At 48.1% G+C, this 14,852-nt stretch overlaps 2 protein-coding genes across 5 annotated transcripts in view; one reads left to right on the forward strand and one right to left on the reverse strand.

The window, feature by feature from the left end:
* Positions 1–14,852, forward strand: part of Hoxa3 (homeobox A3) — a 44,050-nt gene that overhangs the window by 25,247 nt on the left and 3,951 nt on the right. Inside the window, exons 3-4 of one of the 4 annotated variants that reach the window (XM_032906499.1) lie at positions 2,340–2,453; positions 4,187–4,270. The gene's annotated coding sequence lies outside the window, so the exon portion shown is untranslated. Of the gene's footprint in view, positions 1–2,339; positions 2,454–4,186; positions 4,271–6,573; positions 7,561–11,187; positions 12,311–14,852 lie in introns of those variants that run through there. The other 3 variants (XM_032906498.1, XM_032906501.1, XM_032906500.1) reach the window with 3 other exon arrangements.
* LOC116903807 lies at positions 9,482–11,087 on the reverse strand. Its single transcript, XM_032906508.1, has 2 exons — positions 10,408–11,087; positions 9,482–10,113 (listed from the first exon to the last, which is right to left on the reverse strand). Exons 1-2 carry the CDS (start codon positions 10,907–10,909, stop codon positions 9,869–9,871), a joined length of 747 nt encoding a protein of 248 aa, XP_032762399.1. The 5' UTR covers positions 10,910–11,087; the 3' UTR covers positions 9,482–9,868.

The raw sequence follows: 14,852 nt of genomic DNA on the forward strand, positions 1-14,852 counted from the left end.
TTTCATTTATCCATTCAGAAAAGGAAGTAAGAGTCAAGACTGCCTTTTTCTGATGGTTTGGGATAAGGTTGCAGTTTTGTATTGGCAATCGAAAGTATTGGTGTTTTGTAAAACCAGAATTATTGAAAATGCTGCAAATGATTGTGCTATTTCTTCATGGTAGGTGTTTTATTTGTGGTTCAGCCTTTAAGGGAGCTTGCTGTAAGAGCTTAGAAAATCTCACTGTGCATCTAAAATCCTTCATTGTCTGCCCTTTGTAAGGGCAGCCATAAGAGTTCACCAAGAGGACAAATTTTCTATCTCATTAATTGTTTCTTTTTTTTTTTAAAGCAAACCTAGTAGTCCTTCAAACCCTTGACCTTTAAAGACAGTATTTTGTGTTAAGTTGTGCCGTTCTCTTACCAAAATGACTCTTGCACATGCTCTTCTGTCCCCTCCCCCTTTACTTCCCCTCTCCCTTCAATTCACACTTATCACACTTAGTCGCAGAGCCAAGCTGTGCATGACTCTGGAGAGAAAAGTTTTGTCAACATCTGAAATCAACCTAAATCGGATAGGAGACACTTTAATGGTCACAGTTTGAATTAAGTACTTAACACTCTCCCCCTTGAAGAAAAATGGCAGTTTGCAGGCTTTCTTTGCTAGTTTTGCTGAAATCTATGACACACCCGGTGTTTTATTACAGCAGGAGTTCATCTGTGACAGGCACAGTGGAGTACTTAATACCCAGGAGGGAGCTCATGGGAGGATTACTCAGATATATGGGTGGGCCCACTCACACTGTCTCTCTTTATGCCAGCAATCCCCGGGTGCCCTACTCCTTCTTCTTCTTCCCCTTCTCCTACATCTTCTGGGCATCTCTGTCCCCCTAAGCTCTCACACCGTGCCACTGTCCCCTGCTGCTTTCTTCCAGTGGTTCCAGCAGAGAAACAGATCAGTAGCGTCCACAGGCCTTTAGAGTGGAAGGAGAGACACCTCAAAGAATAAATGTAGCAAATGACAACTTCTGGCCTCCCATCCCCGTGAGTGGGTTCTGTACAAGCAAAGGCCTTCACCATTATTCTATTGATGTCTGCATCAATAAGTCTAGTCCTGCAAGGAAGAACTCAGGCTCAACCGGTCCCAGAGGCCGCTGTTCCTGGCATCCCTCTCCTACATTATACTCCCAAGCAAGAAAAACAAAACTGCTTTGCACCTCAAAGAGGTACCTCAAAGAAGATGGCATGAGCCCAGGTAGTGGTGGCACACGCCTTTAATCCCTTTACTTGGGAGGCAGAGGCAGGTGGATCTTTGAGGTCAAGGCCAGTCTGTCTCCAAAGCAAGTTCTAGGACAGCCAGGGTGACACAGAGAAACCCTGTTTTGTTTTTTGTTTTTTTGTTTTTGTTTTTAAAAACAAAATTAAAGCAAAACAAAAGCAAACAACAAACAACACCAACAATAAAGAGGATGGTGTGAAAAGCAAGGGAGGGGGAGGAGGAAGACATGGGATAGTACCAGGTGGAGTCCAAAACCTTCTAATCCATAATTTCTACCTTGAAACTTTTAATATGAAGGGGGTGTTAAGTGTTCAAGACGAAAGAAGACCCTTTGCTTCAATCGTCTCAGTTTACAAGAGAGGACACTGAAGCAGTTGAATGATTCAAGTTCCTTATGATCATGAATGTGTAGGTTGTAGAGAATTTGGCATCACTCTGGATGGACAGACATACATAGGCATCTTTCTGCTGAAGGAGTTATCCTGTTTTCCTTGGGGATGAACAAGAATTGAGGGCTGGACATATATGTATCTAGGCTTCTGCTGATGTGTAGGGCCATGAGGGTGTGTGTATAGTCTGAAAGAAGAATGAATGAATGCATCATTAAAACTTCCCTGGGAGATTATGTAACGAAACCTATGTAGCTAAACCGCCCTCCTCTTGCCGCTCAGGCAGGCGGGTTGACCACTGGGTTCAGGTGAGGGATGTCTGGCCTTTACCAGGCTAGCAGCCCCAGAATGACCAACCCTGCTGTGCTCAACATAACACTTCCATGCTGTTCCCTTTTAGGGTAAAGGTGGTTGTGTTCTGGAGGCTTGGGGAACAAAAAAGCCAAGTACAGGCTTTGGTTGCAACTGACAAAGGTGTGGTGCCTGTTAGAGTAGAGGGAGATTATTGAAATTGTGATCTTTTATGGTCATGTGACTCGTTAAATAATTAATGCAGATCATCAGGAGTGGATCTGAGTCGTCAGGGCCCCACTTCTAGGAATGAATCTCTCAGTAGTGTGACTCCAACTTCCTACTTGATTTTTAAATATACACACCTTCAGATTTATCTCCAAAGGCGTTTAACTCCTTCAGGAGGGCAGGCAAGAGCCCTTCAACGTGGAGAACAGAGCTGTCCGGGGATCACCAGGTCAAAGGCTTTCTTGCAAGATTGCTGGGAGTCCAGGGAGGCTCTGTGCCCAGGGAAATGTGAGTTCGGGCTCCTTTTTTTTTTTTTTTTTCTGATCATATCCTGGTTTTGGTGATGAAGTGGGACAGAAGCGCAGACAGTCGGTAATGTTCTGATTCACGCTGGGGAAGGCTTCAGAGATACCACAGGAGGAGCACGCGGCTTTGTTCAATTTTTCCCGGCGTTCATAAATCACCAGCGCTAGGCGAGCGAGGGAGCAAGTAGACGCCAAAAAAACGCAGAGAGAGACCACAACGGCCGCAGCCATTGCAGAGTGAGAGGCCCGAGCAGCGTCTCTCCGTGACTCATTAGTCTGAAGGATTTATGGGGAACAGAACCATGAATATTAGACTTGAGAATAAAAAGATAGCAACAACAATAATAACCATAATAATCACAATGCCCCTAAGCATTGTGCTTGTGATGGTGGTAGTGGAGGAGGGGAAGAGGAGGGGGTAGGGGCAGGGGGTAGGGGCAGGGGTAGGGGTATCGGTGAGAACTGGGGCACAGCAGATCTTTCTGGGATGAAGTTGAGTAGCCAAGTACATAGCAGCTAGACCCCACCCTGATCAGGATCACCCCAGGAGTTCCAAGGCCAGCCCACCCCCAAGAGTAGAACTTTGATGAGAAAAAGGGGCCCAGAGTGGATGCTGGCCCTAAGCACCCTTATGCAGGGTAAAGGCTGTGGGTTGGGTTGGGGCAGAAGGCAGCTGCCAGTTTGCTGTTATCCCTCAGCGTTCTAGGAGGCTCCCAAGCCAAGAGTCAGGCAACTCCCCAGCTTCCTGGTGGTTCTTTGCTGGCTGTCAGCCCGATTGCATAGGGGTAGGATAAACCCACACAGGGCTGGTTTGGGGCAGGCAGGCAGGTGGGTAGTGAGTGGCGTAGGGTCAGGGCTGCAGAAGCAAAAGTCTTGCACAGTCTCAGCAGAGGACTAACAAGATGGTAACATTCTTTGCCATTTCCTGATGCCAGAAAGCTATTTGGAGGCACCTTGACCATTTCCTGGTTAGCAGACAAGGAGGTGTTGAAATGGAGAGGCTGACACTGGGGGTGGGTGGGGAGCTTGCACAGGTGTGGCTTGTATTTATGGTCCAGCGCTTTGGTCCTGCTTGGTTTCTAGCTGCAGTAGTTGGTCTGTTTTTAGTGACTGGGCACTGCTTCAGTCCTGTGAGCCCACCAGGACCAAGAAATAGCTTGCCCCAGCACTTGGGTAAACCAGAGGACAAAACCAACCAATACTGCCTCTGATCTGTGGGCTGAGCAGGGGTCTGATTTCCCACCAACAGAAATGAACGCTATTAGTGAGGTTTTGGCAGAGTCTGATTGAATGCTCCCAGACAAGGCTTCCCATTGTTTGCAAAAGAAAATAAAGCTTGCCTTCACATTCCCCAAGCTGGGGTACATGCAGAGCTCTGCCACTGGATCCAGCATCACCAGCAAAGCCATCTTATTTTTCCCTTCCTCTAACTCATCCTCCACCTCCCCAAAGCTATACAAAAGGAAAATAAGATTGTGGGTGCAGAGATGGAGGATGTATTTGTTTTACAAAAATAAATCACCATCTTCGGTCCATTTGTAGACTGGAATACTAGGAGCTATGAGTGCGTCTCATGGACCAGTGCCCTGGCGACAACTCCATGTCCGCGTCACCCTGGGGCCACCCTGGCGCCCACACAGGACACATCTCTAGCTCCAGTCTTCACTTCCTTCCTTCACAACTACTATTCACCCTCTGGTGTTTATTTGTCTGCAGAGTGCCTGGACACCAGAGAAAAAGATTCCCTGAGCACCTGGAACCGGAGACCATTCCTGGTCTCGGATTTAAACATCTTTGGAGGTAAGCATTGCACCAAACTCTTCCCCAGGCTTGGGACTTTGCACCAGGAGGCTGGGAGGAGTGCACCTCCCCAGCTCCTGGCAAGTAGAGCTGGTTGAAAGAGGTTTTGGTCAATATTTAACTTTGGCAGAGTTTGGAGCTGGGCTCCCGGAGGACCATGTGGGCACGAGGTAGACAAAGAGCAGGCTGCAAAGCCTGCAGTAGGCAGAGAGTGCAGAAGCAAAAGATGAGGTGGGGAGAGCCTGAGGGAGTGTGTTTGTGTCTTCTTACAAGCCCTAAACAGGCCACTACACCCAACTGTAAAGCAGAAACAAGAAGGGGCCAAGGCAGCAGAGTGGCTGCAGTGTGGGCCGTGCTGTGGATCCAGCCCCAGCTCTGGGTTGGGAAAACTTGTCTCCACCACCTGCATTTTCTCTGCCCCTTCTGCAGTCTTCCCAGTGTGTAGGCCTTGCAGAGCCTGCCCCCAGTCTCTTATCAGAGCAGATCCACAGTGCTTCCCACAGCCAAAGCTCAGATCCTCTATGTCTGAATGTTTTTTCTTTTTCTGTTTGAAACAAGGGGAAAACTCTTTAAAATTCTTTTCAAGTTCTGGCTTAATTTGTTCTCTTAGTTTGAGATGCAGGGAGGTAATTACTGTGGTTTATTACCTTGTAAAAGAGCCATAAATTATGGGCCTGTTTGGGGGAGGGGCTGCTGGAATAGCTTTCAGAAGCTTGGTATGAAAGGTTGAGCTTGCTTTGTTCTTTCAGGGGTTAATTTTCTTCTTCTTGGGCTGGGAATGGAACCCAGGGTCTCTGAGCAAACTGGGCAAGTATCATTGAGCTATGAGGTGTCTCCAACTCAGGGATTCCTTCTTACAACAGCAGCAGCAACAACAACAACAACAACAACAACCACCTCCAGATTTTGTTTTCTGTTTCCTAGGTCCAAATCTTTCCTAAAATTTGCTCCCCAGAAAGATATCAGATTGCTAATTAATTGCAACATGCTACTCAGTGGTGCTCTAAGGCTGGAGTGTGGTTTGGGGATACAATTATTTTTATCAGATAGGAAGTAAACAGTCTTTGTAATGGAGTTACTTTCTCACTTACAGGTTGTCTGTATATATCAAGGATGGGGGAACGTTTTTTTAGGGACTTACAGCTCTGCTTTGCATATCTGCAAATGACAGGACAATTGTCACTATTAAAAGCTGCAGGAGTATTACACGATATACACATCCACTTGTGTCTAGAGAGCTTGGAGCCCCTTTGTACCCAGAGGAAATAACTCATGTTAAATAAAGATTTATCATTTGAGGGTAGTTTTGATAGAGAAATCAGATTGCAGTGTTTGAGTACAGATATATCTAATCTGCCAACAGCCAGGCAAATATTGACTAATGGTCTGCATGCTTGGTCACCTGCTCCTTCCAAGCCAACTTTCCCTCAATTTGGCTCCGGTGGCCTGGTTCAGAGTGTGGGTTCTCAGCACTGGTGGAGTGGGGTGAGTGGAAAGGGGCTAGTGACTTTCCCACTGACCCCCACCCCCCAGTTTTGCCTCAGCTGCTGGGTCCCCTGTGTGGGCTCTCCAACCTAAGCTGTTTTTTTTTTTCCCATCATAAATTAAATTTCCTTGGACTTCCTTGGATTTCTTTTCCCTTCTCAGCCCCACAACCAACAATCCTTAATCCTAATTTTCAAGCAGCAGTTGGAGCATCAGTGGGTATGTTGGTCGCAGAGGCTCCAGCGTGGGACTGAGATGCCAATGGGCCTCAGTGAAGTTAAGCCACTTCTCTGGAGCAGCACCAGAGAGGCTGCTACTATTGATTGAGGGCCTTCAGAGTCTCAGCTTGCTTGAAATTGTTGAAAGAGTTCTGAAGGGGGTTCTTCTTATCGATACCACTGCAAAAACGGGGGGGGGGGATTGTCAGTGACTTGGCCATATTCGAGGTCCTTTTCTATGCGATTTGAAAAGCTGGTTGTGAATGACTGTGGAATGAGTATCACATGCAGCAGAAGACACAAAAGATGAGTGGATTGAATTCTTGGGGGACAGCACACTCTATTTTGGAAGCCAGCATTTGGTCTGTTTCTTATCTCCCAAACCTGGGCCAGGAAAGTTTGGATTCTTACTTTCCAGCTACTGATGGCTACTGACTTAGGTCGTGGCTAAAGAGTTTCTATAGATCTTCTCCCAGCTGTCCCACAACCGGGTCTTGGAAGTATGACGCCACCAGCTTTGGCTAGGACTGACTTACAGAGGGTCAGGACTCCCTTTTTATTGATGCTGTGATTTGTACACGCTCACCCCTCATGAGATGTCTCCTCTTTACTTGGGGCCTTAAGTTCTCAGCAGACCCCTTTTGGGTCCCTTCTGGAGAGAAAAGTAGGGAGGCTCATACAGTTGTTACAATTAAGCTCCCCACTTAGAGCCAGCTGAAGACTAACTCTTCAGGAATAAGACTATGGCATTCTCAGAACACTCAAAGTTTAGAAATGAAAAGTGGGGAATTTTTTAGATGGAAAAGTTGAGATGTGTGGGCTATGTCACCAAACAGAGAGGCAAGAGTAGGGGTAGAGACTGGGAGGACAGTTGATTTGTTTTAGCCAGGTTCTACTAAGCAGAACCAGATCAGGTCAGTTTCAGCTGGAAATGTGGAGTTGTCTGTCTTAGGGGTGAGTGTATAGAACAGTCTGAGGGGAGGGTCTCAGGCTGACTTGTAGGTTAGCACATGACACTCCAGTGGTGTTCAGAGTTTCCCCCTATTTCAGAGGCAATTAGGTCATTTCCTCTTACATTTTTCATCTTCAGAGACATATAATTTCATGTATCACTCAGCTATGCACTGAGAAAATGCATAAGTATGGGTTTGGCTAGGGCATTAGGTCTCTCCAGAGTTAGCAAAATCCTGACCCACAACTCTGCAGCAGAACTCGGCTCTCTCAGTAGACTGCCTCTGAACGAAACCAAGTGGACTTGGAGCAGAGACTTTAACATTTTGTCAGGTAATTATAGGCCCTTGGTTTCATCAGTGGCTGTGGTGTATGGTGTGGGTGTTAGCAAACTCCGTACAATTGCAGGCCATAAAAGAAGTCTGCTGACGGATCCAGTGACTCTCGAGTCATTCCTGGGCTTGGCTCTTGCCTTTTGATTGCTGGTCTGTGGGTCAGAGAAGCCTGGAGGGGGTGGTGATTGGCCATGCTGAATTCAATTTGTCTGTAAAGAGGAGGCCATGGGGAAAGTTAAGTGGACACTAAGAAGACAGACAGCATCACTGTTCCCTGTGTTTGGAGAGTGTGTAAAGAAATGTAAGTGGAGATAAGCATCTTTGTGTGGTGTGTATGTGTGTGGGGTACCCCCCTTACGCTCCTGCCTACTGGTAAGATAGAACTCCAACCCCGGACTGGTCCCCTACTTTTCCTCTCTCAAATCTAAATGTTCTGCTTGGAAACCTGGTTCCTTCAGTGATTCCCTATTTCAAATAAAAGGATTTAAGTTGACGTATGACCACGTGAGCGCATAATACGGCACATTATTGTGGTATTTGGAGCGGAGACCCAGGCAGGCTTCATCTGCGATTACGTTCTCTAGATTCTCTTTAGAGCAAGAGCTTTTTCCCCCACCCCCACGCACCCACCTCCTCCTCCTCCGTCTCCTTCCCCTTCTCCCGAGCAAGCTCTCTTCCAGCCGCTTTCAGCTCTCATGGAGCAGTTCTGGGCAAGCTAGCCGATGGGACTCCCGGCCACACCAGGAGGATGGAATTTATTTTAAGGTATTTCCTCTGATTGTTCATATCTAGGGTGAGTTATGGCTGTGAGAGACAGAGGTCAGGCGAGGAGACACTGGATCATGCACAGGACCCTCACCCTCTGCCTTCCTTTGTTTCTGTTTTAGAACTGAAAGCATTTGAAAGATTCCCAGTCGCTCCTCAGACTCTGAGTTTAATTCCCTGGAAAGTATCGTGGGGTGTTAAGAAGAGGGCACTTGGGGGCTACAGGATGGGCCCAGTAGCCTCTAGTATTAGGGTTGCTTTGTCCCATTGCAACCCGCAGGGCTGAATTCCCAGGAGCTAGGCTCTAGGCAGAGGGAAGATTCTCCCAGGCAAAAGAGGTGGCTGGGAGCTGTGGTTAGGAGAGGTGACCGGCGAGAAGCTAGAAGGGCCAGACTTCATGACAAAGGTGGGGGCCAGTAGCTGAGAAGGGGAGTCTCTCTCCATTTGGCCAGCATTTGCTGAGCAGGATGGAGGGTTAGGGCTGACCTGAGCAGCCTGAGCAAATGGAAGAGGAAAATCAATGAGGAAAATGTGCAGATGCACTGCCATGTTATTGATGATGCTTCCAGCCACTTTGTTCAGTGTTGGGTTGCAGGGGCAGAGTTCCCCATGCCGGACCCAGCGAGTCCCACCTGGAGGGCAAGCCATTGTTTCCAGAGCAATGTCTGCCGGGGAGGGATGGGGAAAGACAGCTCAGACCTAAGAGAAGCTGGGGTGCTGGTGGGCAATGCCAGCTGCCTGGAGGTTTGGTTGGTGTGATTTGCAGAAGGGGTCTGGGCTCAGTTCACCAGTGTTTGTGGGTTGGGTGCTTTCTGTACACCCCAAAGTTGGCCTGGAGAGTTAAAGAACCAGCCTATGTGCCCAAGACTGGAGGGGTTCGGTAGCTGTAGTCAAGGAGCAGAGACAAACGTTTCTCTGGCATTATATTCCCTGAAAGGGAGCCATTGCCAGTATGGAGGGAGATTAGTTAAACTGCTCGCTTCCAAAATACTGGTCAGGCTGGGGCTAATTGGGCTTTGGGGACCTTCTGCTCCTGGGAGGAGTGAAAGTCTTTGGGAAGGTAGGAGAAATTGGCCTTTACTTTCCTCCTTGGAGCAGATGAAGAAAGCTCAGTGAGGAGTTAGGAACTAAATTTGCCTTCTTTAATTTAAAAAAAAATTGTATCCCTTTATTTAAAAATATTCAAACTAGGCTTCTTCAGCTTGAATGAGATTTACTTTCTCAGGAAGGGCGGATTCGGCCCTCCCTCATGCCGACCTCGGTGATAACTGTGCTTAACTGAGGCCGGTCCAAGTGCTCTAAAACACCCCTTGGAAATAAAATGTAAGCTTTAATTGCTGTTCAATTACTTGTCAGCATTTCATATGATTTATGACCCAGTTCTGGTGCATTTTTGACCCAGTTAAAGACTCATAAATAATATAGTTTACTAGAAAGAAGGAGAAATGGAGTAAAGGTTTGTTAGACGCATCTTTTTTATTGTGGCTTCCGTGCCGGCAAGAGAATAAATATCTAACAACAGATCCTTCAAGCTGGTTCTGCATAAAAAAAGCACACACAGTAAGAAGCCAATAACTGCTTTCATAGAGCACAGTTGGTTTTTTTTTTCTCCCCTCCCAGGAAAGAACTAAAGCCACTCGCGTTATGGCCAAATGATTAGCTATTAGAAAGACTGGTCCCCCTCGACGCTCAAAGTACCAGTCTCAACTTACAGGCCAGCATCTTTTCTTAATGCCTTCTTCCCTGCCCATCTTTGGATTTTAATGCTACTTCTTGCCAAAAGTTACTCCTCACCTTCCTCCCCAGCTTGCTTGCACAGAGAGCCTCCGGAGCGGTGAGCCCCCTCAGAGATGGGTAGGGCACCCCTTGGATGGCAGAAAGGCTCCATCAGACACCTTCGATGCTCCAAGTACTCTTCTGTGCCTGAGAAAAATGCTTCTTCTAGTCCCTCTGGAAATCATAGGACTTAGGGAAGACGGGGAAGGGAGCTCACGGATGCTGAGCAAAGAAAAGCTTGGTTGGTGGTTTTGGAGAAGCTGTGTATGAACTGCGGGACTGGCCTGGAAAGAACCGCGGCAGGGAGCAATTTCTAGAGGTGGAAATCAAACAGTGTATCTTCAATCACAACACAGTAACACACCAACAAAATCCTGCTATTATAAATTATTAATTTTAATAATCTCGCCTGTGCTTGCTCCAAAGCCAGTCTTTTGGATTTCAGATGAGAAGCGTTAAGGCCAGGGTACCCGCAATCTATGTGCCAGGGCGCCAGACCCGCATATTGAAATCAGAGCTCGATTTTGCCGGCTGGGGCCCACCGCCCAGAGCCACCTGGGCGCTAGTCAAGGGCTCGTGGAGGCCCTGGTCTGAGTTAAGCTCTCACCCGAGCTCTCCCGCGGCTCTTGCAACTCCTCCGGTCCGGCCTGGTCCTGGCGCTGGGGCTGCTGGGCTTGGTTTGGTCGAGCCGGAAAGGTATGCGTTGCATACGCCCTAGCCCTTTGCTCCAACGCTCTCAGCCCCTTTGGACCAGACAGTCCAGTCCTAGGTCTGGTTCTCACGGCCTTCCCTGCAGCTGGCTTTGCTGAGAAGGCGGTGAGAGTCGCGTCAGCAGTTTGGAGGAGAAAGTGCGGGTTGATTATTGACCCACGCCTTCTTTCTTCAAATGCCACATCCGACCCTGAGGGTTTGAAGAGAAAATGCCGCCGAGCGGATTTTTGCGGCCGGCTCTCACCTCCTACACGTCCCGGGCTCTTCCCTTTCAAGTTGCGCCGCTGCAATATGCCATAAGGAGCAAGTGTTTGCTGTTTTGTGCTCTGTTTACAGCTTTGGGGAGCCGAGTCATAAATCTTGCCCAGCCATAAATGACAAAAACCATTGGTATGCATGAGGCCACCCTGGCCCGGAGTGCTTTTTGATTTCTCCCTTTCCCCCCCTGGCTTTGTTTTTGCTCTAAGGTGACACTTTGGCTCCCTGACAGTTTAAACATACTACTTATATTTTTAACACCTTCCTTTGAGAAGGACCCTCGTTGACGCCTCGGAATTGCACGAAAGCTCCATTTCTCTCCTTTTTTTTTTTTTTTTTTAAACCACACTTCTGCCCTGGAGGAGTTTGCTTCTGAAGCTGGGAAGCTGAGTGGGTATTGGGAATGATCCCATCCCCTTTAACGTTGTGGCATATTAACAAGCAAATTTAGGCTTTTGCTCAACCCAGCAAAAGGAAGGCCACTCAACTAATTAGAGGGTGAAATACCCTGGACGTCCATTTGTGTTGGTGTCAGAGCCTTATCTCTCTTCCTCACGGGCTACCTGCTTCCGTGTCTGTACTATGCAATGGGTACACAAGAGGTGGAGACTCAAGTTTCTGAATATCTTTGTATGTGCCTGAGCCCAGAGAGGTTCATTTCACTGTGGGGACAGTTGTCCATCTCTCGGGGACACTTCCCTCCGTTAGGCCTCGAAATTTAATCGAAGGCAGTTGAGTTGCTTTTGGGAGGTGTGTGGAAATAGGCCCTACACCACAGGGACTGGCTTTAGGGTGTCTGTATTGGGAGCGAGCGGCAGGTGAAGAAAACTGCCAAAGTCAGAGCAACTCATTTCTTCTTCTCTTCTTTCCCCAACCCCCCACCCCATGAAAATGTCCATGGCAGGGAATTGCGTGGTTTCTCAGACAGATTCTTAAAAAATAGAACCCCGCAAGAGAGCCCCTTTGTGAGAGCCGTTTGTCCTCATTAGCATAATTTTCCTGGACTTTAGTGACGCCTAGGAAGGAGAGGGAGGGCGTGGGGTGGGGGAGGCCGCCCTCCTCCCGCTGCCGCCGAGCTCGCTCTGCTCCGGTTCCTCCCCTCGCCTCAGCCCCATCCCCCACGCCGGCGCTTCCCTAGCCGCTCTGCTCTCCCCTCCCGCCCGCCCCGGCACCCCTTACCGCACCCCCCGACCGACCCCTGCTCGGCGCAGTATTCATAAGAAACATACCCAAGTCGGTGCCACTAGCCCCGCGGAGCCCGGCCGCGCCAGCGCTTATCTGGGGCCGCGGCCGCGGGCAGGGCGGGGGCGGGCGTGGGGGGAGGGGAGGGGAGGGGGTCCAGCCGCCCCAGTCCGCCGGGGGCCAGCCGCCGGAGCAGCTAGCGGTCCGCCTCTCCGCCGAGTCCCGGCCTTGGGGTCTCCCGCCCGCACGCCCGCCCGCACGCCGGCTCGGCGGATGCTGAGGGTCGGTGGCCATCCCGCGCCGAGGGGACCCGGGGCCGCAGCCTGAGCCCGAGCCCGCGGCGGCCGTCAGAAGTTAAGGTAAGCGGGGCCACCACCGGCCGCTCTCAGCGCTGAATGGTGGAGTGTACGTCTCGGTGATTTATGGCTGCAGACTTAAATCTCGGTTCAAGAAGAGTTCACAAGCCGGAGCTTCCTCGCCGGCAGTGACTGATACCCTCACACTTCAGTTCAGGCCGCGCTCCCATCCCCGCCCCCACTCTCCCCTCTTCCCTAGCCCAGCCTCAACTTTTCTGGGTTGGTGAGATAGAGAGGGGAGTGGGCTAGAAATCGGGGCTTCTACCTCGACGTCCCCTTTCAAACTCCGGTGAGGGAAGCTGAGGGAAGAAGAGGGAGCGGAGTCTGGAGAAGTGGAATTTGGGCATACCTTGTGTAGAGACAACAGGGCTTCTGGCATCCTGTAATCAGTTCTTGCCTCCTCAACTCGCTTCAGCTCTTGCACCTGGAGGTTATTGTCCAGGAACAGAGCTTTGGGGAGGAATCTCCCTCCACCCTCAACCCTTGCTTGGGGGGGGACAAAGCAAAGTTTCCTGGCTGGCAAATCTCCAACTTCTTTACTAGATTGAAACTTTGGGGGCTGGAGGGGGCGGGTTGTGTGGACTCCAAGGTGACTGCGGACCTCAAACAATGGGATCTCTGAGTTGAATACAGGTTTTAAGTTTGTGGACGCTGCCCTATGCACTTTGATTTTAAAGTTATTTTTGTGATTCTTTCAAGACAATGCACAGTACAATGGAAAAAGGTTTAAGCAAGCCGTAGGCTGGTATAGCCTGTGCTAATGGCTTAGAAAGTCACTAGAAACCCTGCACGTTCAAAATCAACTAATTTTGTTTTATCTAATATTTTGCTGTTCGTATGTCTAGAGTCATTTTCTTAATCTGACGTTTATCTTAATTAGGCTTGGTGCCTCAAAAATTTATGACAGACATTAATGCTACCAAATGTAATGGGAATTGTTTTCAATGTAAGAACGAGAAAAGTAGATATTAGATTATAATTCACTCTTAAATTTTATTTTACCCTTTATCTACTTTCCATAGTGTTATCTGTAACTTCCTAGATGTTTTCAAAAGGGAAACAGCATTCAGGCTTCATGACAAACACAGTAATTCTGGATAAGTGCTGCTGTAATTTTTTATTGAGGTTCTGGAAAGTTAATTGTGCCTGTTTTCCAGATGCTGATCAGATTGTTGGTTTGATGATGAAATCTAAGGGGGTTCATTATTAAGAACAAAACTATAATCGTCCACTGGTGGATGCTTGCTAAGTATATATTTCCCTGGTTGACAGTTGGTACTTCTAGAAAAGTTGAATAACTCTGGGATCTCGTAGCCATAGACAGGGCTTTAAATGTTAAACATTATCTACATGGATTTACTGTTACAGCTTTTTTAGCTGTCAGAGAGACTAGCATTCTGATGGTGTAGCTAGGGGTGAACATGTAAGACTTCCAAGGAACTTTTCTTGCTGAGAATTATAAGTTTATTAGGAGAATACAGATTTCATTTCTATAAAGTACTTTCTAAATAAGAGATTTGGGCTTTTTTTTTTTTTTAATGTTTTTCTTTACTTGGTACTTCTGAAGCAGGAAAATGAACCAAATAACAAATCTGATCAACAACAGTATATACAAAGATCAGGGAAGTCTGGCAGGAGTTTATGGTTTGTGCTTCCATGCCTCCTCTGGAGCCAAATGACCCCCATACATCAAATTACATAGCAGTTTCTAAGACAGAACCTATTATCGTTAAGTTGGAAGGAGAGTTCAAGCCGTGGTCATGGAGATGAACGCTGGTTTTTCAGGTTCCTGGTGGGTTGTTTTTTTTCTCTAATCCATCATGTTTTAACAGGTAGAATTTGATAGTTGCCCAGAATAACAGCACCTCAGAAAATCTGAGGCAGGAGAGTCGTCGGGAACCTCCTGTAACTTTGAAAAAGAGGTTGAAGTGACTTGTTTCAGTTTGTCTGAAAAACAGGGTGGGAGAAAAGGTAGAGAAAGTTACAGGATTTGAGTTGTGTGTGACTTGTGGGTGGAGTTGGGAAAGACCAAGACCAACACCACACACACACACACACACACACACACACACACACACACACACACACACAGGGTGGTGGTGATGTCCTTCTAAAGTTTTCTCTCCCACCCACCCTCTTCTTGACCTTATAGGGTTGATTTGGAGCAGGTTGGTCCTCTTCCCTGAACTAGAACAAGCCTAACAAACTCAGCTTCCAAAGTCCATCATGATCCAATAAGGCAATTGCCTACGTGTGTGTGTGTGTGTGTGTGTGTGTGTGTGTGTGTGTGTGTGCAAACCTCCTTTGAGAACTCCAGGAAAAGCCTGGTTAGGAAGGAAATCTGACCATCTTAGGTCTTTTGAGCAAATATGAATTCTAAAATGAGAATTGGAGGAAAAATGACCCTTTGCCCTCTTGAGAGTTCCCCCAAGATCTCGAGAAAGCCCCGGCTTCTACAAAGGGACACCACGGTTTCTTCTGCAAAAGAAAGACCCCAAAGTAGCTTCCAGACCCTGTCTCATTTTAGACCTCGGCTCCAGAGACC

The sequence above is a fragment of the Rattus rattus genome, chromosome 6 (assembly GCF_011064425.1).
Source record: "Rattus rattus isolate New Zealand chromosome 6, Rrattus_CSIRO_v1, whole genome shotgun sequence".
Classification (NCBI taxonomy): Eukaryota; Metazoa; Chordata; class Mammalia; order Rodentia; family Muridae; genus Rattus; species Rattus rattus.

What these genes read in the sequence shown, in the direction of transcription:
- LOC116903807 (XM_032906508.1), bottom strand. Translation starts at nt 10,909, where the DNA reads ATGCATACCAATGGTTTTTGTCATTTATGGCTGGGCAAGATTTATGAC. An exon ending in AGAGCCGCGGGAGAGCTCGG is followed by an intron (nt 10,114 to 10,407) that starts GTGAGAGCTTAA and finishes TTCCACCTCTAG; the next exon opens with AAATTGCTCCCTGCCGCGGT.